We start from the raw sequence: 25,665 nt of genomic DNA, 5'->3' as shown, positions 1-25,665 counted from the left end.
AATACACCCACTGACCAAGGTTCAACTTATTCTAGTAAAAATGGAGGGGTAGTGACATCACACCATTGGCTGACCCAAGACTGTGGACTCTCAAGGTCCCTTTTCCAAATCGATGGCTGCCTTAAAAGGAGAAAAGCTTCCTTTTGGAAACATAATATTCATGACCCTACATAATGTAAACTTCGTTCTTTCTCTACTATGCACTTGTTATCAATCAACATATGTAAAAGGGCTTGAAAACCACGAAAGTATATGATACCTTTCTTGGTTATTTTATAATGTAGTTTAGAGATGTTTTCACATCTGTACATAGAGAATATTTCTCTTTGGATAGTCACTCCACACGCTGTGTATTTATCCTTAGTATAGATACTAAATACATTATTAAAACTTCTTTAGGGTATATAAGCTCCAACAACAGCACTCCAGAGAGAATCATGATTATCAAACCCTAAATATTCAGGTATAGAATTAAATTCACTCTATTTTTCATTTCATTCAGAAAATATAAATGATTTCTTTTTACCCCAAAATTCCACCTCAGGACTTAGTGTTTGTTCAAAAACTATATTATTTTTTTTTTCGGTGTGAGAGCTGGAATTCGCACTTTATTTTTAAAAATGACAATAGAAAAGTACCTTTAAACAGTTTAGAAAAGCATAATAGACTGTGTAGAAGTTGCTCTGTTTTCCTCAGAAACAAGGATACTATTAAATTAGAACAACGTGGCTATACAACAGTCTTATAGTTTTCCAACAACTCAAAATAGGCATAAAGTTTTAAGTGTGTACATACTGATTTTTTATATAGAACTTTAAAACTCTCTTTACCTTTCTGTATTTGACAGCTTGGAATTCAAATTTTAAATTATCTCTAAATAACAAGGTCCTACTGTATAGCACAGGGAACTAAGTTCAATATCCTGCAATAAACCATAATGGAAAAGAATATGAAAAAGAATAAATGTATATGTATAACTGAATCACTTTGCTGTACAGCAGAAACTAACAGAACATTGTAAATCAACTATACTTCAATAAATAAATAAATAATCTCCAAGTTTCTAATTTAATGATTTAATACTAAAGCAAACTGAATTTCAGCTCTTTGTGTAATTTTTAGCTTGAGGAACAGTTGACGCATAGATTGTACATTAGGTCCTATAAGGAACATGAAGCTATAATTTGACCAAACAAAAGAGCAGATTGTTTTACGTTCTACAAAAACACCTGTGACTGCCCTAGGAACTTGGAGGGAAAGAAAATTGATGCAAACATGAAGTTCATGCTACCGGCCATGAGTCATAGAGTCCTTTGTCTCTGACCCACGAGTCTCGTGTCTTCTGCCGGCACCCGGGAAACTCTACCAGGCTAGGTTGCTAGTCAGCAAGTAGGGTAAAATCTCCTCCCTTCATAGTTATTAACAAAGAGTATCAAAAATACTTGGGAATAAATTTAACAAAACAAGTACAAGGCTAATAACTTTAAAAATATTGCTGAGAGACATTAAAGAAAATCAAAATAAACAGAAAGATATACCACTTTGAAGGATTGGGAAGACTCAGTCTTGTTAAGATGGCATTTCTCCCCAAACTGATCTATAGATTCAATGCAATTCTAGTCAAAATCCTACAGGCGTTTTAAAGACACTGGCAGGCTCAATTTTACATTTAGATGGCAAAGCAAAGGATCTAAAAGAGCCAACCAATCTGGAGAAAGCAGAAACAGGTTGGGGGACTGATATTACTTGGTTTCAAGACATACCTTATAGTCTTGAAATGTAACTAAAGTAATCAAGATAGCGTGATATTAGCAAAAGGATAGACATGTAGATCAATGGAACAGAATAAAGAGTCCAGAAATAGTCCCACATATATGTGGTCGATCGATTTTTCGAGAAAAGTACAAAGATAAATTGGTGGTGGAAAAGATCGTTTTTTCAACAAATTTAGCAGCAGAACAACTGGATATTTGTATGTAATAAAAATGGACCACCAGGAAATGTGGAGAAACAGATGTAAGAGAGACAGGGACTGCACGGTATGTGTATATTTATCCTCAAGCTGACTCCTAAAGTAGGAAACATCAGCTCCAACTTTAACAGGAAGAAACTGAAGTTCAGAAACATCAACTGAAAGGACCACGACCACTCGGCTAAGAAACGCAGAAGGCAGGATTTGAGCCTGGCGAGCTCTGAATCGAAGGGCTGCCCCAGGATGGGAAAGCGCCTCCATGGAGAGATAAGTGAGAGGATAACAGGTCCCAAGTCCCCCGGAAGGCTGAGTGTCCTCCCTGCCCTGCCTCTCTCTACATCTCCAGGTGCCATCCCAGCCCCGCTACACGGCAGAAAGGGATAAGGGATGCCTCATTCAACTGCATGTTTTGGTCCCCTGATGTTGGGTGTGGGGAAGGGAAGAAGTCTTGAACCTATGGAACTGCGATAACCTGCTATCTCTCAAAAGGAATCAGGATCAGAGTTCAAGTTGTCTTTAAGTTCAGGACATGGTTCAGAGTCAATGGAGGTTGCCCACTGTTTAGGGGGTGAGGTCTGCTGGGAGAGAGGCATGGAAATGACTGTGGAGGGCTGGAGTCCAGGGCACCTCCCCACCCTGGGAATCCTCAACCTAGAGCATTTGGTGGGGGCACAAGAACGCCTCAGAGGGGACGTGGAGGGGTCAGGCTCCTGGTTCTCAGAAGGTGGGAGGGAAGCACTGAGAAGATGTGCCTCCCAGCTCCGTCTCAGGATTCTGGGTAGGGCCTCCCAAAAGGACAGCACTAGTGTTCACCCCTTAGTCCCCGGCTGGCCTCATGAATAACAGTCCAGTGTAAGTGTTGCAAACTTTCAGCATCTATAGACACTGTCACCAGCTCTTCTCTAAGCCCCTCTACTTGAGTCCCTTAACAATTGCCTTTGGGACTTTCCTGGTGGCGCAGTGGTTAAGAATCCGCCTGCCAATGCAGGGGACACAGGTTTGAGCCCTGGTCCAGGAAGATCCCACATGCCGCGGAGCAACTAAGCCCGTGCGCCACAGCTACTAAGCCTGCGCTCTAGACCCCGCGAGCCACAACTACTAAGCCCGCACGCCTAGAGCCCATGCTCCGCAGCAAAGAGAAGCCACCGCAATGAGAAGCCCGCGCACCGCAACAACGAGCAGCCCCCGCTCGCCGCAACTAGAGAAAGCCCGCGCGCAGCAACGAAGACCCAACGCAGCCAAAAATTTTTTTAAATCTTTAAAAAACAAACAATTGCCTTTGACCATCCATACTTCCTATTCCTCATTCTGACACACACCTCACTTTCAAAGAATCCCCAGCCTTCCCAAAACTCTGGGTTTCCCGGTCACTCCAAGGATTAATTACCTGGCCTGAAGGGTTCTCTCGTCCCTGAGTCCCTTTTTGCTCCTTTGCTTTCTGAGGATTTCTAGGAAATTTAGCCTGAAGTGTGACCTTCTCCATTTTTCCTCCTGAGTTTTCTCCTGTGACTCTGTAGCCCCAGGGCCTATTCCAGGCCCAGCAGAGAGCTGCCATTTATCTGTGCTGCTGGAATTCAGGATATAAGGAAGTCCTAGCGTGGAGAAATGCGTTTGCTCTTCTCCACCATGTGCAATTTCCCTGTACCCATTTTTGAAACCCACAATGCAATACTACACATTTTGAAGCATTTGCAAATGTAGTAAAAGCACACGTGGGCAGGACATGCACCGCCTTCAGGAGGCTGGTTATCCTTGGGGAGAGCGTAGGAGGCTTTAGCTATATCTCAGGGGTCAGCACATTTTTTTCATAAAGGGCCAGAGAGCAAATATTCTAGGTTTGTCTCAACTACTTAATCCTGTCAAGGTAACATGTAAAGAGCCACAGACAATATGAATAAGTGGGGCTGTGTTCTAATAAACTTTACTTATAGACACGGAAAATTTGAATTTCCAATCATTTTCACGTTATAAAACATTATTCCTCTTTTGATTTTTGTTTCAACCCTTGAAAAATGTAAATGCTATTCTTAGCTCGCAGGTCATACAAAAACAGGTGGTGGGCTATATGAAAACAGGTGGGATTTGGCCTGTGAGCTGTACTTTGCCGACCCCCTGCTGTACCTGAATCATTTTATTTCTAAGAAAAAGAAAAAGAAAAAAAGAAGAAAAGAGAAGCAATCATGGCAATGCTAACATTTGCTAAATCTGAGAGGTGAGTACCTGGGTGTCTGTAATGTTATTTTCTACACTTTTTATACTTTCAAATATTTTAGAATTTTCAAAAACTTCAAGAAGGCAAGAAGCCTGGAAATCACCTTCCAAATGCTCCCAGAGCTTATCACTGGGGGCTAGAATTAAAGGTTATTTTTTATTTTCTTCTCTTGCATAATGGATATTTATTACTTTATCACTTTTGTAATCCTAGGGGTTGGGGGAGAAGGGGAAAAACACTAACATAAACATTATATTCTTTAAAAAAAAGAGGAGATGGAGTGATTTGGCCCATAGCTGGTGGTCTCCCCTGGGGACCACCAGCGACCCAGGAGCCTCTTCCATAACATCCCCATGAAGGGCTGCCCCAGCACCCAGCCCCCCTGCTCCCCACTCCTTAAACTGGCCCCTCCCTCTGCAGATGGCTCTCCCTCTGCGGGTGGGACCGGAGGGCTGCACCCCTGGTTTTCTGAAGCCCGAGGTCCTGTCCCAGGAGGGCTCAGAGGCTGCCGCTGATGCCGCGGAAGGGCTCTCAGGGCCCCAACCTGCTTGCTGCTAACATGTAGCTTTGAACAGCTCCCTAGACACCAGGGGGAACAGTGACGACACAGACAGTTAATGGGAAACCCAGGCTTCCCTCAGACCTCCATATCCACCCAGCTTCTCCAGCAATGTCCAGTTCTGCCCGCCACCCTCACCCCTCAACCATTTGACCTCCTGCAGCCTCTAGTACCTTTCCACCACTTTCCTGAAGCTACTCCCCAAAGGCACCCCCTGCCCAGGCTGGTGCCCCCCTCCCGCCCCTGCAGCATCAAGAGTCAGAGCAGGCCTGTCAGCCATGCCCACAGCTCTGCTGCCCCCTCACCCCAAACCCTCCCCACTTGCCTGGGCCTATCCCATCACCAGCTCCCACCCCTCTCGCTGTGAGGACGACCCCTGACCTCTCTCTCTCCCCGCTCAAACCCATTGCCTCCTGCAACAGGACGGCCAACATAGTCACCTGTGATCACTGATACCCACTCTCTCTGCTCCCCGGACCACATCAGTCTAGCTTGCTGGTTGCTTAAAATCATTTTCCTAAATTGCAGTTCTGGCAAGTACAGTGAGAATGAAACATCCTGAACGCTGCCACTCAGTAGCTGGGTGGCGTGGAGGAGGTCAATTCACCAGTCTGAGCCTCAGTTTTCTCATCTGCAAAATGGAGCTGATACAATTATCTGTGAGAATGAGGACTTAATGAAATGATGCACGCAAAGGACTTAGAAAGGCGCCTACACTGTGTTAAGTGCTCAAAAAATGGAAGTCGGTGCTATTATAATGACTGTTATTTTCAAAATTCTCCCTTTGATTCCGTGTGGCCTGCCAGGGGGAGTTCCAACCTCGTGGCTCACCACCCAAGGCCCTGCCTACCCTTCCAGTCACACCATCTGCCAACCCGCTTACAGGACTACCTTCCCCATAAGCCCGGCTCCCTGGGGGTGGGGGCTGACTGTATCCTCCACGGCAGCCCCTGGCACAGGGCTTGCAAACAGTAGGTGGCTCACTAAAGCTCTGCTGCTCTGAACAAGTACAAGTGACACTTGTAGCAGCCTCTGGGGGACGGGAATGCCAAGGAGCCATCTGGATGGCTCCGATCCCCACAAGCATCACATTTTATTTCTAGATCAGCCCTAATAGAGCTGCAATTAACCCCTCAGGCTTTGGATGAACAGATAATGACAACTCACCCCGCCTATAATGATACCCTACGTTGTTTCACATCTACTTGTTCAAAGTGCTTCTGAGCCCAGAGATGTTTAGTGACTTGCCTGAGGTCACCAGCATTTATGGTGCAGTCAGAAGGACTCCCGCCCTGGCCACACACCTGACCCAAACTCAGTCCCCGGGATAGAGGGATAAATGGATAGAAAACCCCTTTTCCAGAAGACTATCCCAGATTGCCAATTTATTGATTTCCAACCTTTAAACCCAAGTTCTACAGTCCCCAAGCCAAGCAGGACACCAAAAGGAGCCCCATCCCTGGCTGCCTGGCTCCCTCTAGCCCCACTCTCTTCCCCTCCCCTCTGCTCCCTCATCCACCAGAGGCTTTAGGAGAGTGGGCTGAGCCTCACAGCAGCCACATCGTCCTCCCTGTGCTCTGCCTTTTCTATTTCACAGCCGTGTCAACACATCACCCCTAAGGACCAAGAAAAAAGAAGTAACACAGCCCAGATGCCGACAGTGCTATCCTGTCTGTCGGGGAGAAGAGAGGAGGGAAATAAAAGCTAACAAGACTTCCAAAAGCAAAATCCCCAAACCTCCTCTCGGGTACCTGGCAGCTGTCAAGGTCAACACAGGAACCTGGTGGAGGGGGGGAAACCCATCCCCAATAAAACCCAGGCAGCTGTGGAGTCTGAGAGTCACAGACCAAGCAGGGCTGCATTTCCAAGGGCGTGCTAGGCACTCTCACGGCTCATCTTTCCTACTAAAGTACAGGTGGTCTGTCTAGACTGTGAAACCAAGCCTGTCTTTTCTGAGTACTGAGTCTACTCTTTTTATTTTTTTATTAGTATTATTTGGAGGGCTATTGCGCTTCCCCTCCCTTCCTTATTTATGCAATCAGAGGAAACCACAGCACAGACAGCCACTTCCAAACTCAAGGCCACATGGGCCAATTTCAGATGGATAATTAAATATTGAACAAATGCTGAAATGTCTCTACTGGATCGGGATGGCTAAAAATAACTACCCTGCCACTCCACGCGCGGGCATCTCGGCTGTTCCCTCTCAAATCCCTCCTCCCAGCAACTGTCAAACACAACCTTCCCAGGGAACGGCGGGTGGGGGGCGGAGGAGGGCTGGGAACCGATTCCCCAAACACCTACTTAACAGAAAACAAAACTTCAGCTCCCAGCAAGCTCCTAACGTTCCTGACCAGGAAATACTCTCCCTTTCCTGACATTTAACCAAGTGGCCTCGAGAGGAAGGTGCAGGGGAAATATCACAGCCATTGCTTTTCTTTTAAAAATAGTCAAGAGGCTGCGTGTCATTTCGAAGCAAAACACGTATGCGGTCGGGATGTGAGCACATTTGTATCAAGTTACACAGGAATTCAACCCCTATTCCCTCCCGCCAAGAAGACCCAGCAAGGAGCCCAGCTGCCTCAGTGTCCCGATCTGGGCTAACATTAGGAAAAGCAACAAACAAAATCAACACCAAAATAGGATGCAAAGGGCTGTGGATTCCAGACCTGGATCTCTCCTTAACGTCTTTACATACCTCGGGAAAGTGGCCTTGGTCCTCTGGGCTTCAGTTTCTCCAATTGTCAAGGGGAACAGTTAGCTCCCAGGGCCACACAGGTCAATCCCTCCAACCTCCCCCCATCAGCAGCTGAGCAAAGCAGGCTCCGGGCCTGTCCTTGTGCCACCAGGTTTCAGGAAGTACAGAACGCAACGGGGCAGAGAAAGAGCGCCCAGGAATCAGAGCTCCAGACCTGACCCTTTGAAGCATGCTTCTAGGCGTGAGCTCGGGAGTACGGTGGCCTCGGGTTGAACCTTGCCTCTTCCTCCACACCCTGAGCTCAGTTTCCTCACCTGGCAAAGGGAATTGATGGTAATGACCCCTACCTCCTAGGAAGGTTGGAAAGGTAAAAGGAGATACGAGATAGTCAGGTGAAGCTCTTGACACAGGGCCTGGCACACAGTCAGCTGGGTAAAAGGAAGCGATTACCTTCCTTGTTATTAAAGGTGACGAGGATGCGCCAGAAACACAAAGACCAAGAAGCTGACATTCTAGCAGATGAACTTGGGCCTCCGGCCTCCCTCAAGGACCTACACAGCTCTGGGAAGTGGGCCTCAAGCTGTCTGCTGGTCTCCAGGGACCTCACAACACGGGATGCTGAACCCTCAGCACAAAGGAACTTGGTGGAAAAACAGGGCTGAGTCTGTAAGACCTGTGACCTGCCCAGGGAAAGGAGGACATGGCTGGTAGGCATGAATGGGAGCAGGATACAAGGGTGGGGGCCGGGGGAGAGCCTGGGCCTGAGGGATGGCCTGAGTCATCCCAGGCAGACAGAGGGCTCAACGAGGAGGATGGACCCTCCCCACCTCAGATGCCAGTGGGGTCATTCCCCTGCCTCCCTCCTGAATTACGGTCAGGATTGTGGAAGCGGATGGCTGTGAACACTCAGTAGAGTTGCTGACTATGCAAATCAGATAGATGGAGGAGGTCGCCTTATCAAAGGCAAGGCCGAACCTCAGAAGGATCCGCCTACCCACGGGATAGCGAGGTGGTGCGTTCACAAGCCCAGGATGTGGAGTAGGGCAGAGCTGGGCTCCACCGTTCCTTAGCTGCGTGACGTTGGACAAGGCTCCCACTCTCTGGGACACAGTTTCCTCACCTCTAAAATGAGAATTATGCCAGTATCCATCTCCAGCGTTGTTGTGAGCATTAAATAAGGCAAATACAGAGTTAAGCTCACTGCCAACACTGAGCAGGCATTCGGCAAACAGAAGTCATTTGAACTTTATTACACGTCGTGGGAAGGAGTGAGGCTCCACTACGTGAGTTATGTAAAGGCCTGGAGAAGCTGGAGCCAATCCCCAAAGGAGAGATGGTGTCTCAGCAGGAACAGAGGAGGAAACAAGGCAGAAAAAAGTATATGTACAATTTCAGAGGTCTCAGCCTTGGGCTCTTGGAAGGACATTTAAAGACTGGGGGGACCACAAGGTACAACCAGCCCCCACCCTCCGGGCTGTTCTCAGGCTTGTCCAGCCTCTGGGGCCCCAAGCTGCTGCCCAGGGGCCTCTCAGCGGGTCTCCCTGAAGCCAGGGTCCCCATGGAGAGGTCCCAGCGCCCGCCCTTCCCTATGGTGGCACCCAGGCCCCTCCCTAGCCATCGCTCCCAGTTAGGAAGCAGCCATGGCAAATCAGCACCCTCCCCAACCATGTTGCCATCTTCCTGGGGGCCAGAAGCCCTGGGTTCCATACCCCGCTCTGTGAAGGTGGCCCCTCTGTGCCTCAGTGCCGCCCCCTCTGGACGTCAGGGGTTAAATCACTCAGCTGCCAACTTCGAAGTCCTGGGAGGTGACCCCCACCTCAGGAGGTCAGCCCTAGTCCTCCTGGGCACCTCCTGCCCAGGACATTCCTCAGGGGATGCTGGAGCGCTCCTGGGAGCCCCCTCCTGAGGTCCCTCACACAGACTCCAGCATACCTCGGAAGGAAAGACACCCAGGTGGAGGGGAGTGGGACCACACAGCAGCCACGACACAGGGCCATGCAATGGGGTATGTGTGGGCGTGGAGAAGGAACTGACCATCTAAGGAGAAAACACAGGCCAAGTCTGCAGCGCCCAGGCAGGGCCTGGCATGTGCCTGGACCCCAGGAAAAACTCAGATGAAAACACGAAGAAAAGAATCAAAACCTCCCCTGAGTACAGGGATGGGCATTCCAAGAGGTCTCCCAACATGTGAGGCAGCAGGACAGGATTAGCCCCAATTGACAGATGGGGAAACTGAGGCCCTGGGATGTGCCAGAATCGCATAACCAGCTCATGATCGAGTTGGGACTAGAGTCCGTTTCCCACTAACCACTGCCCTGTACCCCCAAAAGGGCTCTGTGCCCCAGGGCAGCTCAACAAGCCAGCCTCCCCAACCAACTGGGGGCTTGTCAAGAGCTGGGAGCCTATGCAATTCATCCCCATGTGCCCCTATGCCCAGCACATAGTAGGTGCTCAACACGTGTTTGCTAGTTGAATGAATGGGTGGACTTTATCCAGGGCAAGAAGAAAAGTTGTATTTCCTCAGCAGCCCTGGGGGTACAGGTAGGTCAGACAGACAGACAAAGCTTTTCTTGACCTTGGTGGGGGTAGGTGGGGAGGTACCCTGGCTGGTGAGGAACCCCTCGAATTCATGGGCCACGCCCAGCCTTCAAGCGGACCCAGGGGCACAAGGCGCGACACAAAATGGCCAGGTGACGCTTGCCATGCAAACATCACTGTTCCCACCCTGGCTCTGGCCATCGTCAAACTTCGTGCCCCCCTCTACCAACAACAGATTCGCTCTGTCCGTTCTTCAGATGGAGAACTCAGGGCGCAGAGAAGGGAAGAGGCTTGCTTACTGCCCTGCTTTGGTCACACCTGGGGGACGGCAGACACTGTCCCTCACTGGCGGCCCCACCAGGGACAGTCTTAGTCTCGAGTTTGCAGCGAGCCCCCTCCCACCACTCCAGAGGGACAGTAGGGGCGGTGGGCAGGGAGCTTCCTCAGAGGTGGCAGTCTGGTCACAACCCTCTCCCTGGCTGGGCCAGCTGCGCGTCCCCACCACCAGCCAATTCTTCCCTGCACTTTCCTGTTTCTGAACAAACACGCCTGCGTTCTCGGTCATTGTCCTTCCTTGCTTGTGGCAGAGGCCAGAATGGGTGTGGAGCAAGGGCCCAATCAGGGCTGGGATGCTGGGTACCACCACCTCCTTGGGGATCTGATGGTGTCACCCTCATGGGACCAAGCCCCACTGCAGATGGGGAGACTGAGGCGTGAGGTCAGAAAGGACGAGCTCAAGGCCTCGGGGTGGCTCCCCCAGCATGAGTTACCACCTGGGGGGCGGGGGTGTGCTGCCCTCAGGAGGAGGGGCAGCCCTGGAGGCAGAGTCAGGGATCTGGGAGTTTAGTGGAGGAAGGTCAGTGATGCTCTAGCTGCCCCCAACCCGGGTACCTCCACCTCTCACCCTGCCAGGCAGCTCCCAGCCCCCACCCATGACTCCCCATCACTCAAGGGCCTTTATCAGGCCCAAACTACTGCTCCCCGCTATTCCCCTCCACCAACCCAGGCCCTCTGCTACCCCGGGATGAACTCTGCCCACACACCCAAGAGGTTTTCCAACTCCCTGTCTTTGCACAGCTGCTGCTCTGTCCAGAGTAAGGACATCCATAGCTCACACTCAACTGTGGCCCAAGTCCCAGGCAGCGCGGGCTTGCACCTTTCCATGCCTTTGCTCTCAGTCTTTAAACAACCCTGCCATCACCACCCCCATTTACCAGACAAGGCCACTGAGGCTTGGAGAGGTAACTGGCCAAAGGATTCCTTTGTGCAGAGTGGGGGCTTGAACTCAGATTTGATTCAACCACTCCCTCTGCCAAAGGAAACTCTACCCATCTGGTGAGCCCAGTCCAAATGTCACCTACTCTGTGACGCTCTCCCTGATTTCCCCAGATGTAACTTCTGTTCAGGGACAGTCTCCTCCCCCCTCCCTGCAGGCTGGGTGCTCCATTGAGGCTGGGACACAAAGCAGTGACTCCTGCACAGGCAAGCCTGGGAGCTGGGGCTCAGGCGATGGCCAGACATGTATTGATTGTCTCTGGCCCAGTCAGCTGAGCAGGAGGGGGACTTCGGGTCCTCTCTGTGCCTGCAGGGATGGAGCTGGGCTGAGGTGAAGAGTGAAGGGAAGGTCACACAGGGCATCGAGCAGGGGTGGGGTGAGTACAGGAGGACTCATGGTGACCTGAGCTTAACTGGCCATCTGTACAGCTCCCATTTCTCACAACCTGAACCCATTTCCTCACGGAATCTTCCATGTATCAATACTACTAGCCCCCTTTTACAGCTCAAGAAACTGAGACTCAGAAAAGGGAAAAGACTTGCCCAAAGTCACAGTGCTTGAGCCCAGATCTCTGATCGCCCAGGCCAAGCCTGGAGGGAGGCAGTAGCCAGAGGCCTTTTCAAGGAAGGCAAGCGGGAGGAGATCATAGGCCTTGGGAGACCCTTAAAGACTGAACTCCCAGCACACACATGTGTGCATTCCCAACCTCAGCTTGAACTCTCCCACGAACAGGGAACTCACTACTTCGGGAACTCACTACTTCAGGAACTCACCACTTCCTGAGGAAGCCCTGTACATTGTTGTTCAGCCCTGACTGTGGGAAAAGTCTTCCCCATTCTGGGAGAAGCAAATGAACGTATACTGCCTGCCTGCCTCACTTATCCTCATACTGACGAGAAAACTGAGGTTCAGGGGCAACTACAGGGTCCAGGCCACACAACCAGTGCCCAGAGGGGTGAGTATTTGACCAGATTCCAAGCACAGATTTGCTCAAACCCCTCTGGGTCAGGCTGGGCACCAGGCCAGCCTTCCAGATTCCGAAGATAACCTGATGGTGTAAACTCAGCCCAGGTGCCCACTAGGTACTCCCAAGCCCCCTCCTCCCTCCCACCCACGGGCGCGTCAGTGGGCCTGAGCCTTTGCCAGGGACTCCAGCCTCCCCAGGGCCCCTTCGAAGCCCTCCTCCTTCCAGGGGGCCTCCCCCCACCTCCTACCCAGCCATGGAAGGAAGTCCCGGCCCCCACCCAGCCCCCTGGATCACACGCCTTTCCAGCTGTGGATCCTGTTACTGGAAAAAGAAAATGCTGCTTGCACCTCCCCCTCCGGGTCCTGCCTCCTGGCCTTGAAAAGAGAGAAACTCATTTCAAAGGAGGTGGCGCCCACCCACTCAGAGACGTCCTGGACAGATGTTACCCGCCACCGCTCCGGTGGAGCCAAGGACCCCTGGGATAGGACCCCCTGAGGTCCACCCACGTGCCCCTCCACCCAAGAGGCGGGGGAGTCCACTTAAGTCCCAGAGGAGCGAAGAGGGAGTTGGGGGGAGGTAAGCTGAGCGGCCAGGGCAGCGCAGGCACGGGGAGGAAAGCCAGGTCGCTCGGGATGATGATGCCCCCGCTGCTGAGTAAACTGAGGCACGGTGGTCAAAAGTGAGAAGGGGAAGAAAGAAGCTGAACTGCGATCTCCCCTTTGCCTGCCCTTGGCAAGAGGAGACACCGGAGCCTCAGTTTCCCCACCAGGGTGGAGGTTGAGGAGAAGCTGGGGGAGTGGGAAACAAGCAGACACAGTTCCGGGCAACCAGAAGGGGCGGCTGAGAGGGTCCGGGGTAAATAGACAGCAGGAGGACCCAGGGTCGCGGGCATCCCGGGGCATCAGGCGGTGATCCGGCGCTAGGGAGGGCCTGGGGTCAGGGGTCAGGGGTCGGGGTGGCGCCTACCCCTGGCGGGCCGGGTCCGGCTGCGGGAGCGGCTCCTCTGTCGCTGCAGCCGGGGCCGCCTCAGCAGCCGGTAGTAGTAGGAGGGCCTCCCGGTGCTCTTCCTGGCGCCGCCCGCGGACATGCTGCCGCCCGCCGGGCACCGGGCCGGGCCTGGGCGCGCTCACACGGGCCCCATCGCCCGCTCCGGCCGGCCCGGCGGGCGTCCTCGCGTTCTCCCGCGTGCCGCTGCGGCCGCCGCCGAGGCCGAGGCTGCCCCACAAAGTCGCGCAAACTCCTCCTCCTCCTCCCGCCCTCCCCGGAGCAGCCGGCCCCGCCGCGGGGGCCGGGGACCGGGAGGCCGGACTGGCACGGGCCCGGAAAGTCAGTGCGGGAGAAATCCCGGCCTGGAGTCGGCCAGGCCAGGCGGGCCGGAGTGCCTGGGACCCCAGGCAGGTCCCCAGGACGGCCACCGCCCTCCCCCCGCGCCTGAGAGCCCGAGCTCCGGGCGCACGCGGCGTCCCACCCCGCCGGCGGGTATAGACAGTGCACACCCGCGTGTGGGCGCTCCCTGGCACTGGGCAGGGCGCAGGCAAGGCGACCAGGAGGGCACCGTGCTTCCGAACCGGGAACCCTCGGTTAGGGTCCGAATGAGGCCGGTGCCAAGGGCCGGTTTCCGCCCCAAGCTCACTGGGCTGCGTGTCGATCCGCAAACACACCGTCCAGCACGCCCCCCGCCCCGCCAGGTAGAAAGACTTCTCTTTCACGCAGGATACTCGCCTGTTCTTTAAAAAATCGTCCCGTTTGATACGCATGTTACTTTTATAATATTTACAATTAGGGTGTATATTTCAAGCACAGAAAAAGTAGAGAGAACATAGTGAACACCTATGTATCCCTCGGGTCTTCGCCAATTCAGAACTTTTTGCCCTTTTTATCTAAACCCTCCTCCAAATGAAACACCTCAGATGCTGTGAGGTCTCCCTCCCGCTGGGCATTTACAGCAGTTCTAGAAGGGCTGCGGGCAGGGCAGTACTCTCCCCACTGTAGGGAGAGGAAACCGAGGCTAGAGAAGGGAGGGTGCCAGCTCCCTCTATTGCGTCCTGCTGAAAGCTTTCTCCGAGTCACGCACCCCCCCCTCCCCAGCTCAAGAACCATCCGTGGCTCCCAGAGTCCAAAAGCCCCAAGTCCAGAGAATCTTCTTTGGTATTTTAGTCTCCAGCGATGTATCGTCAATCAAACTACCTCCCAGCCTCACCTCCACTCCCCCGCCCCCCCTACTTCTCACTCCTCTTTACTCTACTCCCAGCAGGGACTGGCCTCCTACTGACTTTTCTCTGCCTGGCCAAAGCCTGTTGCTCTAGAGCCCACCTCCTCCAGCCTTCCCTGACCACCCTGGCCATTGGCTGCGGTATCTCTCTCTACCCGCCAGCCTCTGCAGCGGCATTTATTTTTTAAATTATTCTGACAACCACCTGCCTCAGTTCCAGCCCTTCAAGTACAGAAGGGGAAACTGAGGCCCTGCCAGGAGGTCTGACTTGCCTCAGCGGCAGAGGCAAAGGGTCTTAGCCAGGGCTCTGACAAGTAGTCTTAAGGATGTGTTGGTGGGAGAGTCACGTGTGGGTCCTGAGGGAGTCTGGATGTCCTCCTCCAGCACAGCTGAAAAGGTGCGGCCCTGGAGGGGGCGGGGCAGTCGGCAAGAATCCAGACCAGGTTTTGCACCTCACAAAGGGGACGCCCTCCCTTGCTCCCTCAGCCAGAGGGGAGGGCCCCCAGGTCAGAAGCCTGGATCACAGCTGGAAGCCAGGCGCCTTCCCAGGACTAGGGGGGAGGGGCAGGAGGGGTATTACTCCTCCAAACCCAGTCTGGGTTGTCAGAAGCTATCAACTCCCCTTGCCCCTCTCCCCAGACCTCTGGCCAATCCCTGGGGAAGATGGAAAACCACAGGGCCTGCAAGGACCCCATTAGCCTCCTTTGGGTTAAGCATTGCTCTAGCTCATTTTCAGTAGCAGACATCACCAGGAGCCTCTTTTACAAGTGCAGAGGCCCCTGGGAAAAGTAGTACCCAATTCCTCCATCCAGAGGCAAGCTGTGGGCCCTCTTAGCGAGCCTCCTCCAGAACACAGGAACCCAGTTCAGAGCCTCCCAGTTCAGCTGGGGCTCCCGCAGCCACCTACCCACACCTTGGCACTTCCAGAAAGAATAACCTCCAAAGCCAGGCCCACTAGTTTTGGGGGGAGGAGGACTCCCAGGAAGTCCAGCTCAGGGTGGGGACACGAATCCTGTACCCAGGGCCTGGACTTCACCTGGCCCAGTTTCCTCCCCAAAGCAGGAACTCCCTGATTGGCCAGGTCCTAGCCTTCCATGAAGGGGACGAGACACTGATCAAGTGATCCAGCTGATTAAGACTGGGACAAGTGGCCTTAGCCTGAGGCCCCCAACTAGCAGATTTAGGTGAGTGTGTGTGGAGGGAAGGGAAAGCAGCCAGGACCTCAGCATCTCACCTGTAAACACAGTTGGGTTCCAGAGGTCTGGCATAGACTCTGTTTATGCTTGGGATTCTCAAGTCGTTCTCTGTGCCTCAGTTTCCCCGCCTACAAGGAGAAGTTACAGACTCCCTAACCTATCTGCCTTGTGGAGGGAGGGTCAGCTAATGAAGAGGAAGAAGCTTTTGCATTTCTGGCCTTCGAATGGGGTGGGCATTGCCAATCACCCAAGCTGAACATCTCCACGGTACCAGCTGGAGGACTGAGTAGGAAAGGGACAGGGTGGGAGGTAGGAGAGGAGGTCCAGGACCCCTGGGATGGGCAGGCAGACAAAGGCTGCTCCCTGCACACCCAGCAGAGCATCTGGAATCAATCCCGCTGTGGAGCAAGCCACCCACCTCCTCCCGCTGCCCCTATGGCCTCCTCCCTTCAAACAGAAGCAGCCTCCCTTCTGGAGACTGCCTAGGCTGGAGGAGGGGCACCTGAAAATGTCCCCCACCGCACCCCGACCACTTCCTGCAACAGACCCCTTCAAGGGCCAGGCCCTGCTGACCTGTGAACCCCGGGCCCTGCAGGGAGGGTAGTCCCATCAGTGCTCTTGTTCTCCCACCTCAGTTTTGCCTCCAGAGGGTCTCCTGAATAGGCCCAGCTCCCACCTCCCCTACCTCCATACCCCTCAGCCTCCAAATGGCCCCAGCTCATTAAACATGCGTATTTCTGGGGTTCCTCCAAGACTCTTGATTCGGTGGGTCTGGATGGGGCCTGGAAATATGCCTGTTTAGCAAGTACCAGGCAGGGGGCTGGGGACTAGCTAAATCAGATCCCACCCGACCCCACCACCACCTTCAGTGTCCCTCAAAAGCCCCCAAAGGTGAACTCCCAGAGTACCGAAAAGGACCAAACTCTGTCACAAAGCAGCCAGCCCACTCCATGCACCCTGATCTATCTGCTCTCAGCCCCCTAAGGCTCCAGCCTCTGCCCTGATGGCCAGATGGCTGCCATGACGCTTTTCCTCTGCACCCACCTGGTGAACTCCTTACCCCTCAGGACCCAGCTCAAACATCACCTCTTTAAAGAAGCCTCAGCCCCCAACAGAGACACCCCCCATCCCCGCCACACACGACCAGTTAGATTTGAACAATGAGGACACAGGAGAAGACCAGAGAGGGATGGACCCAAAGAATTTCCCTGCAGGCAGAGGACCATTGGCATCGAGGTCTGGAGGAGAATTACACCCTGTTGGGCTGGAAGTCCAGGTAAACCGGAGGCCAGGCCAGGGCTGGGTCAGGAGGGGTCAGATGCAGGGAGGGGACCAGCCCAGTGCAGTCTCACATCTGTTAGGTTTACAGTCAGTGAGGAAGGAGCAAAAAAAGCATATAGTCAGAATTACCCTTGAAAAGCCATAAATTGTCCATCCAGGACAGTGTTTCCTCCAGTGTAAAGTCAGATCACCCATTTCTTCAGCTTCGGGCAAAGCAGAAGGGCCTGACCTTTCCAGAAGGGCCATTTTTGTGCAGGAGGAAAACAACAGCAATAATGAACATTATCTAACACATGACTCCACTCAGGGAGGAGAGATGCTCACGCCTGGAGGGGACCACAAAGTCCAAGACCTCTAACATAGGAAGGTTACAAGTTTGGCCTCGAAAAGGCTGTCAGAGGGTGAAGTTTGGATTTAATAGCAATCAACTGTATTCAGGATTTACCATCTGCATTATCTATGCACATTATCTCATTTAACGTATGAGGCAGATGGTCACCACCTTCATTTTACAGAAAATATTGGGGGCACAGAGAGGGTAAGTAATTTCCCTAAGGTCACACCGCTTGCACTAGGAGTCAGGATTTGAACTCAGGCAGGCTGGAAAGAGCAAAGGTCTTAAGATTGAGCAGGACTTAATGCAGAGATGGAGGAGGGGCAACAGCCTGGAACTTCCCTTAAAAGCCAGCTTTGACAAGGAACAGGAGGAGGCGAGAAGGGATGGAGTCCTGACAGGGGAAACACCGGAGCCCACCAGGCTCCACACAATGGGTGTCTGGAGGGCTCAGACCTGTCAGGTTTCCTGTCGGGACGAGGCTGGGCAGTGGCGACCAGGGGAAGTCCCCAGCTAGGCAGCCCTGCACACATCCGCCTCCCAGGCTGGTCTCAAGCTTTGAGTCGCTGGAGCCCTGGGCAGGGTGTGGGTGGGAGTGCTGCGGGACATTCACGGTTAAGGTCATGGGCCTCTGCCATGGGAGGTGGCCTGTCTGGCAGGCAATGACGGCTTCCTGTGTCCACTGTTCGTCCCAGAATGAGGTTGGACCACGTATAGGACCTTCATTCAGATGGGGCGGGCTGGAGTGGGGGATCTCCGACATGGCGGAAGGTGGAGACAAGCCCAAGAGGTCAAGCTCGAGTGCTCGAGGCCCAACTAGGTGTCCACCACCTCCACCAGCCCCTGGACTTCCTAAAGCCATCAACAAATTTAATGACATCCTTCACAGAAAATGGCCCACTCAGGGCGGCGATGATCCCGGGCTTAGAGGGCCCTGCCCCTCTTAACACAGGCAGAACTAGGGAAGCAATCAAGCGTGGACATTGGAACACACACAGACAGAGCCTCGGGGAATGTGAGTGTTTTTTTGAAATCAAGTCACCCGAAACTGGGCTAAGGGTGAACCCTCGGGAGAGGCAGGGCTCTAATAGGGTGGAAGGCCAGTGGGTGGGGTCATTGTTTCTTTGGGCACTGCGTAACTCAAAGAAAGCCCTTGCCATCTCTGGGCCTGAGGTTTCACATGTTAAATAAAGACGAGTTATCTCTGCCCAACTCACCTCCATGGATCCCATCAGGATCTAGAAACTTCCTCCACTCCCAAACCACCACCTCCTGCCCTCCAGAAGCCCAGAGAAGAGGATATATCTCCCTCATACATGACAACAGCCCGTCGTTAAAATCCTGGAAGGTCAGGTTTAGAAGGAAACTTCAGAGCAGGTGATGGAAGCTGGGGCCCTATAGGACAGCCACTTGGCCAGAGGAGCCTGCCTAATTCATCGCAAGCCGGGATCTGGCATCAATTCTCCAAACATGGAGGGTCTGATTGCCCCTCCCACCCCAGCAGTCAGGGTGGAGCGACAACACTCCCCGCAGATGGGGCAGTGAGGCCATGGGAGGGAGGGACTCCACCGAGGTCACACATGAGAGTTGGGGGTCAGTCCACCTCGGGACTTAAAGAGATTCCAAGACCCCCTTTCCCTCTCAGTTACCTGGACCACCCCTCCCAGATGCCTGATGCGTTCTGGCCACAGGTGCCCAGCCTTCCACTCCCACTGCTCCAAAGCTCAGGGCTCCAATCCTGTGGCTGGGAGAGGCAGGGATCCACTCTCCAGGCTGAGCCCCAGACCCCGCTTTTTACCCCCACCCTAGCAGCCGGCATTTCAGCCCAGATGGCCTGGCCTGGAGCGACTCTCTCTGCGTACTTCCTCTCCTGCCCTGACCCAGAAACGCTGCCAAGCTCCAGGTGGGCCCACAGCTCCTCTTTCTCCCAGCCCAGCCTGGGGCCAAGGCTCCAGGTCTCTAGCCTCCTTCCTCCCCTTCCAGCTGATGGGGCCAGACAGCTCCACACCCACTGGGCGACAGGAGGGGGTGGCATATGGTCCCAGGGTGAGGTCAGAGAGCCCCCTCCCTTCCCAGGCAGACCTTCCTGGTCATCTGTGAACCACTTCGTGGTTGGCACTGGCCTGGGTTCTGGGGGGAGGGGTCTCGCTCCACCCCTACAGATTCCACTGAAGAGGACAGATGAACCAGCCCAGTAGCCAGCTCCTAGGAAGCTTCCATCTTGGCAGGGAGCTGAAAGAGTATGGGATTTGGAGTGAGGAATCAGCACTTCTTGGCTGCGTGACCTCAGCTTACTACCTTTACCTCTCTGTGCCTCTTGTTTCCTCAACTATGGAGTGGGCATGATGATACTTACACTTCGTAAGGTTGTGGAAGGTCAGATAGCATAGTGAGTCAAAGCCCTGTGGACAAACTGGCTCACATCTGCTCCCTCCAGCCTATTTATTTCCTCACGAACCTGTGGGCTCCTTGAGAGCAGAACAGCCAGAGCTGGTCAGCACAGTTACTGGCCCAGAGCAGGCTCTCAGTAAGACTAACTGGGAGAGATAGTGGCAGTGTTTGGGAAAAGTGGCTGAGTCCATCTGATCTGGAGTCAGCACTGAGGGAATTTGGAAGAGGGAGAAATCCTGGAAGACTGCCTGGAGGAAGAGTCATTGGTACTGAGCTAGAAGGCTAAGTAGGAGTTGACTGAGTAGAGAGCAGAGGAGAAACAGGCAGCATGAGCAAAGACCCAAAGATGGAAACCAGCAAGGCATATACTGGGGGCAGCATATAGAACTGTGAGGCTGGAACAGAGGATGAGGAGAGGGACTGGGGAGCAGGCTATATGGGGTATGTAAGGGTGAGATCAGGGAGAAGAGATGGGGAGATAGATCCAAGTAGGGGTGAGGCCCAGACAGCCCCTCCAAAGGGGAGAAGTAAAGTGGTAATGAGGGAACCATGGCCAAGGAGGCAGAGGATCAGGGCTCCAGGCCTAGCTCTGCTGCTGTGTGGCTGCGTGACTTTGAATAAGTCACAGCCCTCTCTGATCCTCACTCTGCAACTGAAAGGAGAGGCTGGCTCCATGAGGCAGGCCTGCAGGGGTGGGGCTAGGCTAGATGCCCATGAACTACAGTGAGAGCATTCAGAGTTTCCTAGCAGGTTTCTTGAGGAACCACTGGCTAAGATGGTTATAGATGAGACTGGATACCCTTCTAATCCTTGAAGGTGACACACATGGCCCCACCTCAGGGCCTTTGCATATTCTGTTCTTCTACCTCACACACTTACCCCAGACCTTCAGATGTCAGCTCCTTCCTTCCATTCAGGCCTCAGCTCAAATATCACATCCTCTGAGGCCTCCCTGGCCACCTTATCTCACGTACCTCTGCCCCAATCCCCACACCCTATCCCACTGCCTTGTTTTATTTTCTTCTACTTATCGCTTCCTGAAACTATCTTATCTGTGCATTCTGCTGTTCACTAATTGTCTTCTCCCAAACTTTAATGAGGGCAGGGGCCTCGTTAGTCCTGTCCCAGGCACGTCCCTAGTGTGCACAGCAGCGCTCAATAAACATTTGATGAATGAGGTGAATGAAGGGAGCTGGGCTCAAAGCCCCCCTTCTTTTTTTTTTTTTTTTTTGTGGTACGCGGGCCTCTCACTGTTGTGGCCTCTCCCGTTGCGGAGCACAGGCTCCGGACGCGCAGGCTCAGCGGCCATGGCTCACGGGCCCAGCCGCTCCGCGGCATGTGGGATCTTCCCGGACCGGGGCACGAACCCATGTACCCTGCATCGGCAGGCGGACTCTCCACCACTGTGCCACCAGGGAAGCCCCCTCCCCTTCTTTTTTAAAGAAGGAAACCAGGAGCAAGGGACTTCACCTCTCTGGGCCTGGGTTTCCTCCATGTGACATGTGGACAACGAGCTACAGTTTACTTTCAAGCAGCAGCCTGGGGCTGGTCGGGAGGTCAGGATGTAAGTCCTGACTCTATGCAAGAGCTGGCGCAGAAGAAATGAATGGATGAATAAATGCCTTTGCTTTGCTGTGTGCCTTTGAGCAAGTCCCCTCCTGTTCATAGGCCCAGCTTCCCCTCCTAGAAAATGGAGTTGCCTGGGTGGTCTTTCAGGACCCCTGGGCACTGACACTCAGAGCTTCTGTGCGCAGTCTGGAACACACATGGGAGCCACAGCAGGTGTTAGAGGAGGGGCAGGCTATGCCAGTGCCACGGTTCTCGCACTTACTGGCTTTTCCTGGAGATCCCACCCAGCGCATAGCTGGCATCCTGAGGCTGTGTGGATGAGAATTAAATGTAGCTTCTGCGACCTGTCACCCCTCAACTCCCCTTGAGAGCGAGAACAATGCCAGCCCTGCCCCCACCCTAGGAACACCATTTTGTCTGGAAATTCCACCACGGGGGAGGCGGAAGGGCTGGGGCCCTAGAATTTTTGTGCCTGCTCAAACAGGAAGTAGCTGAAAGTTTGGGGCCAAGGAAAACAAGTTCAAGGTCATCCTGGAAATCAGCCCCTGTTCCCCCTATGGTTAGGGACTTGCCCCTTTCCCCAGGTGGGGCTCTCCTGGTAATTAATGATTAGCAAAGTGTGGAGCGGGGATGGTCCAGGACCACAGGCAAAGGCCTAAGAGAAGGCGAAATTCATCCAGCCTCATCTGGCATACCCTGGATGACAGGGAGCTCACTACTGAACTGGCCCCCTGTCCTCAGAAAGTCTGAAAGTGAAGATGTCTTCCCACAACTAGGACTTGCAGGAGACCTTTAGGGATCTAGTGGTCATCCTACTGTCTACTCATGGCTCAGAGGGCTTGTGACTTGCCCAGGGTAACCCAGACACCCCCAGCTACTCCCTCAGTTTCCAGCAGCAAATGAAGCTGTTACAGGCACAAGTAAGGAGGAGCCAGCAGGAGAGCTGGCGCCAGAGTTTGGGCTTCAGCCCCACCCCACATCCCTGCTGGCTAAAATGCCAGGGCTTGGGGGGGGGCGGTGACCTCTGGCTGGCCTTTATTAGAAAGCCCAGAGGACATGGGAAGGGGCCCTGAGTTGATCTCGGTCCCACTGAGGGCCCTAGGGAAGCAGCCTGGGTTACAGAGTCCTTAACACAGCCCCTCCGACACCTCGGCCTTCTCTTGCCCTGTAGCCCCTGCCCCAGGAAACTGCAAGGCAGCTTCAGAATTTTCTGGGCCTGCTCTCTCTGACTTCATGTTTCTTGTGTCCTCCTGGTGCCCCCTCTCTCGTACCCACCCCCTTACACGGCCTCCTGTGCATGTACAGACCTGCCTTCCCACTCAAGCCCTTTGGTGGGCTCCTTCCACGCCCTACCGGGCCAGGCCCACAGAGCAGCCTGGAGCCCTCGGGAGATGCTGGCCGATGCTGCCCCCTGCCGGTCTGCAGAGCCCTGGGAAAAAGCCTTCTTGGCCCTGGCAGGGCGGACCATGAGGAGGCTCAGCCTAGGACTCCCAGGGCTCCGGGGATGTGCCCCCCCGAGGACCCCAGAGTGGCCTGGCACAGGGTCCCAGTCTGCTGAGTGACTTAGACAAGACTTGCCACCCCCTCTCTGCCCTGTTCCCAGCGGTGCAAAGAGGGTGGAGCAGAACCTCAGTTCTCAGACTTCAAGCCACTTCAGTCCCCTGGGGAGCATGTTAAAATGCAGATGCCCAGGCCCACCAGGGAGAGTCTGTTTAGCTGGCCTGGGAAGAACCCAGGAATCTGCATTTTAACCAGCAGTGGTTGGGCCCACACTGGCCTACATACTGCTCTCTCTCAGGGCCCCCGGCTCTACATGGAGGCTTCTGGCAGTCTAGCCCCTGACAGGGTTACCAGCCTTTTACAACTGCAGCCTCTTGCCTTTCTCAGCACCTGTGTGTGGCAAGCAGGCAGGGGTTCCCAGTCTCACAGTACAGATGGGCAAACTGAGGCTCAGAAAAGAGGCTAGTTTGGTCCTGTCCCATGATGAAACTCCCCGCTTCCACCTCCCTCTCTGGGCCCCCCAAACGCGGTCTAGATTCTGGGGCCCAGAAGGTCAGTTCGGGCCAGGCAGCAGCCCTGACTGGTCCCCTTTGTCCTGGTCTCTGTGCCCTCTGACCTCGCCGGGTCCTGGGCTGATTAAAATATCCCCTTACAGCCCCGATAGGCCTGGTGTCTTCTTACAGGCTGGAAGGGACGCAGTCCCATCGGAGGCATCACTGCCAGTTTGGCCGTCCTCAGGAGCTGGATACTGCCGGCATAATGAGATCAGAGAGCCTTCGCCCAAAGTGTCTGCAAAGACCGGCCTGGAGAAACCGAGGCCCAGAGAGGGGAGAGCCTTGCCTAAGGTCACACAGGACACAGTTATTAACCCCATTATAGTCACTTACTCTCTGCTGGGCCAGGCTTTATCCCAATCCTAAGAGGTGGACGTGGTTACTCTCCCATTTTACAGGCACAGAAAACTGCCAGGACTCGATCTCATGCAGCTTGGCCCTTGAGGATGACCCTGTGCTGTCACAAATGGTCTCCCCTTACCTGTCCTCAGGTAATTCACCTGCTAGCCCCTTTTCAGACACCAAGAAGACAGAGCCATTTGTAAAAAAGGTGACCTGTAGCAGTAAGGCCAGGGCCTTGGCTTCCAGTCCCAGCGGGCGGTGGGGGGGGGGGGGGGCGTGGTCAGTGGGTGCTGCCCCAGGCCCCTCCCCGACCTCACCTCTCAGCACTCCCTACACCTACCCCTCCTCAGCCACACGGGTCCCGGCCTCCCACCACTTCTCTCCTTCGTGGCTTTGCTCCTACCGTTCCCACTCCCAGGACACAGGACATGGGGCAGGCTTCCCTGGCTCCCAGCCCCCCTGTGAAGTGGGTTATTGCTAGCTCCAAATTCTAGCTTGAGTCTGTCCACCTCTCTTCTCTTCACTGTCACTACCTGCATCCAGGTCACTGCCACCTCTAGCTTTGGGGACTCCCACAGCCCCTAACTGGTCCCCCCCAGATCCTCTCTGGCCCTCCTGAGTCTATTTTCCACAAAGCAGCCCGAGTGAGCATTTTCAAAGCTGCCCTCTCTCCCAGCCACCTTGGCCTTCCTGGCCTCTGGACACTCTGTCTGGCTCATTCACCCCTCCCACGGCTCCCCCTTCCCCCCTGCCCCCATCGGGGCTGTCCTGAGCCACCTGGTCTACTCAGAGTGGGGACTCACTCTTCCCTTCCAGAGAATGCATCCCCCTTCCCTCTCCAAACTCGCTGCTTCCTGAGTCATTTTCTCCGGGCCCCCGCACCTTTCCTCCAGGGAGCCCATCGCATTGTGCCATGACATCTATTTTTTGATGAGGCATCTCACATCCGTCTCTCCTGGCACACTGCTCCCCCGAGGGTCAGGTCCCGTCTGCCTGGCTCACCGTCATGACCCCAGTGCCCCGGCCGGCTCTGACACATGGTCATTGTCAATCAAGGGAAGGGGGAGGGTGTCATCGGCGTTGGAGCCCCCAGACCTCTGGGCCTCAGTATACCATGACGCTCCAGGGCTCACAGCAAAATGGGGACGCATGGCCTCCGGCCCCGCCCCAAACAAGTCACAGCTCAGGACTTAATTCTCCTCCCCAGTAGGTTCTCTGTTTTCATTCTGTGGTTTGTAGCCCATTCAATAAATTTCCCCCATTATCCTTCACGTGCAGTGTACTGCCTTTCTGCCATTTAATGATGCATTTGGCTCGCCAGGCCTCTCCCTGGAGACATCGAAGGCTTGGCTCCGATGCGGGAGCAGGCCCACAAGGCCGCCAGGGATTCCGGGGGCTCCTTTTCAGACCCAAACCTTGAGCAGGGCTAACTGGGCAGGGGCCCAACCCCTCCCCCCTCCCTCCTCCCCTGTGGCAGGGAAGCTTGGCAGCGAGAATGAAGGCTCAGATGTCCGGGGCCCACTGGGACCCTAGTGGCCAGTTTTAGGGCTGGGTAGGAGACTGGTGCTTCCCCCAACCAGCCTCAGTGGTTTCCAGAGGCTCCACAGCCATGATCTTAATCTCCCTCTCCGACTCCCCAGGCAAGACAGGAACCCATCAGACCCACTTCACACATGAAGAAACTTCTCTGAAATACAGGGAGACTGCAGCCCAGCCTTGCCTACCCCACTGGGTGCTTGCCAGGTTCAGACGCGGCCAGTGGAGATTTCTGAGGGTAACCTCTGTGCTGGCGCTGTACCCAGTGCTTGACTTGCACTGTCTCACCCACAACAAAGTTTAGAAGCAGAAGGTACTATTATGCCTATCTTATGGATGGGAAATCAAGCCTCAGAAAGAAGCAACTTCCCTGGGATTATTCGGGAAGAAAATGGCAGTGCCCCGGAGGAATTGCTCCTGGAGTGAGGGATGAGAAGGGTCTAGAGGCTCCAGGGAGCACACAGCTCCAGCCAGAGCTACCCACCAAAAACACAAAGCGGCAGAGAGGCAGGGAGAACTCAGGGCCGA

General features: G+C 54.1%; 1 protein-coding gene across 11 annotated transcripts in view; it reads right to left on the bottom strand.

Annotated features, from left to right (window-relative positions):
* DAB2IP (DAB2 interacting protein) overlaps positions 1-25,665 on the bottom strand; it is a 172,954-nt gene that overhangs the window by 115,059 nt on the left and 32,230 nt on the right. For 2 of the 11 annotated variants that reach the window (XM_022578827.3, XM_022578822.3), the window contains exon 1: positions 13,189-14,378. The exons of 6 other annotated variants lie outside the window; for them this stretch is intronic. In XM_022578827.3, coding sequence (XP_022434535.1) covers positions 13,189-13,309 — 121 coding nt within the window. In that variant the 5' untranslated portion in view covers positions 13,310-14,378. Of the gene's footprint in view, positions 1-13,188; positions 14,398-25,665 lie in introns of those variants that run through there. 3 more of the 11 variants (XM_022578825.3, XM_022578820.3, XM_022578821.3) reach the window with 3 other exon arrangements.

Source organism: Delphinapterus leucas, chromosome 6, assembly GCF_059928025.1.
Source record: "Delphinapterus leucas isolate spDelLeu-1000000601 "Yukka" chromosome 6, BTC_Dleu_Yukka2, whole genome shotgun sequence".
In the NCBI taxonomy this organism is placed as follows: domain Eukaryota; kingdom Metazoa; phylum Chordata; class Mammalia; order Artiodactyla; family Monodontidae; genus Delphinapterus; species Delphinapterus leucas.
Note: the sequence above shows the minus strand (reverse complement) of the source record. Positions and strands in the feature narration are given on the sequence as shown.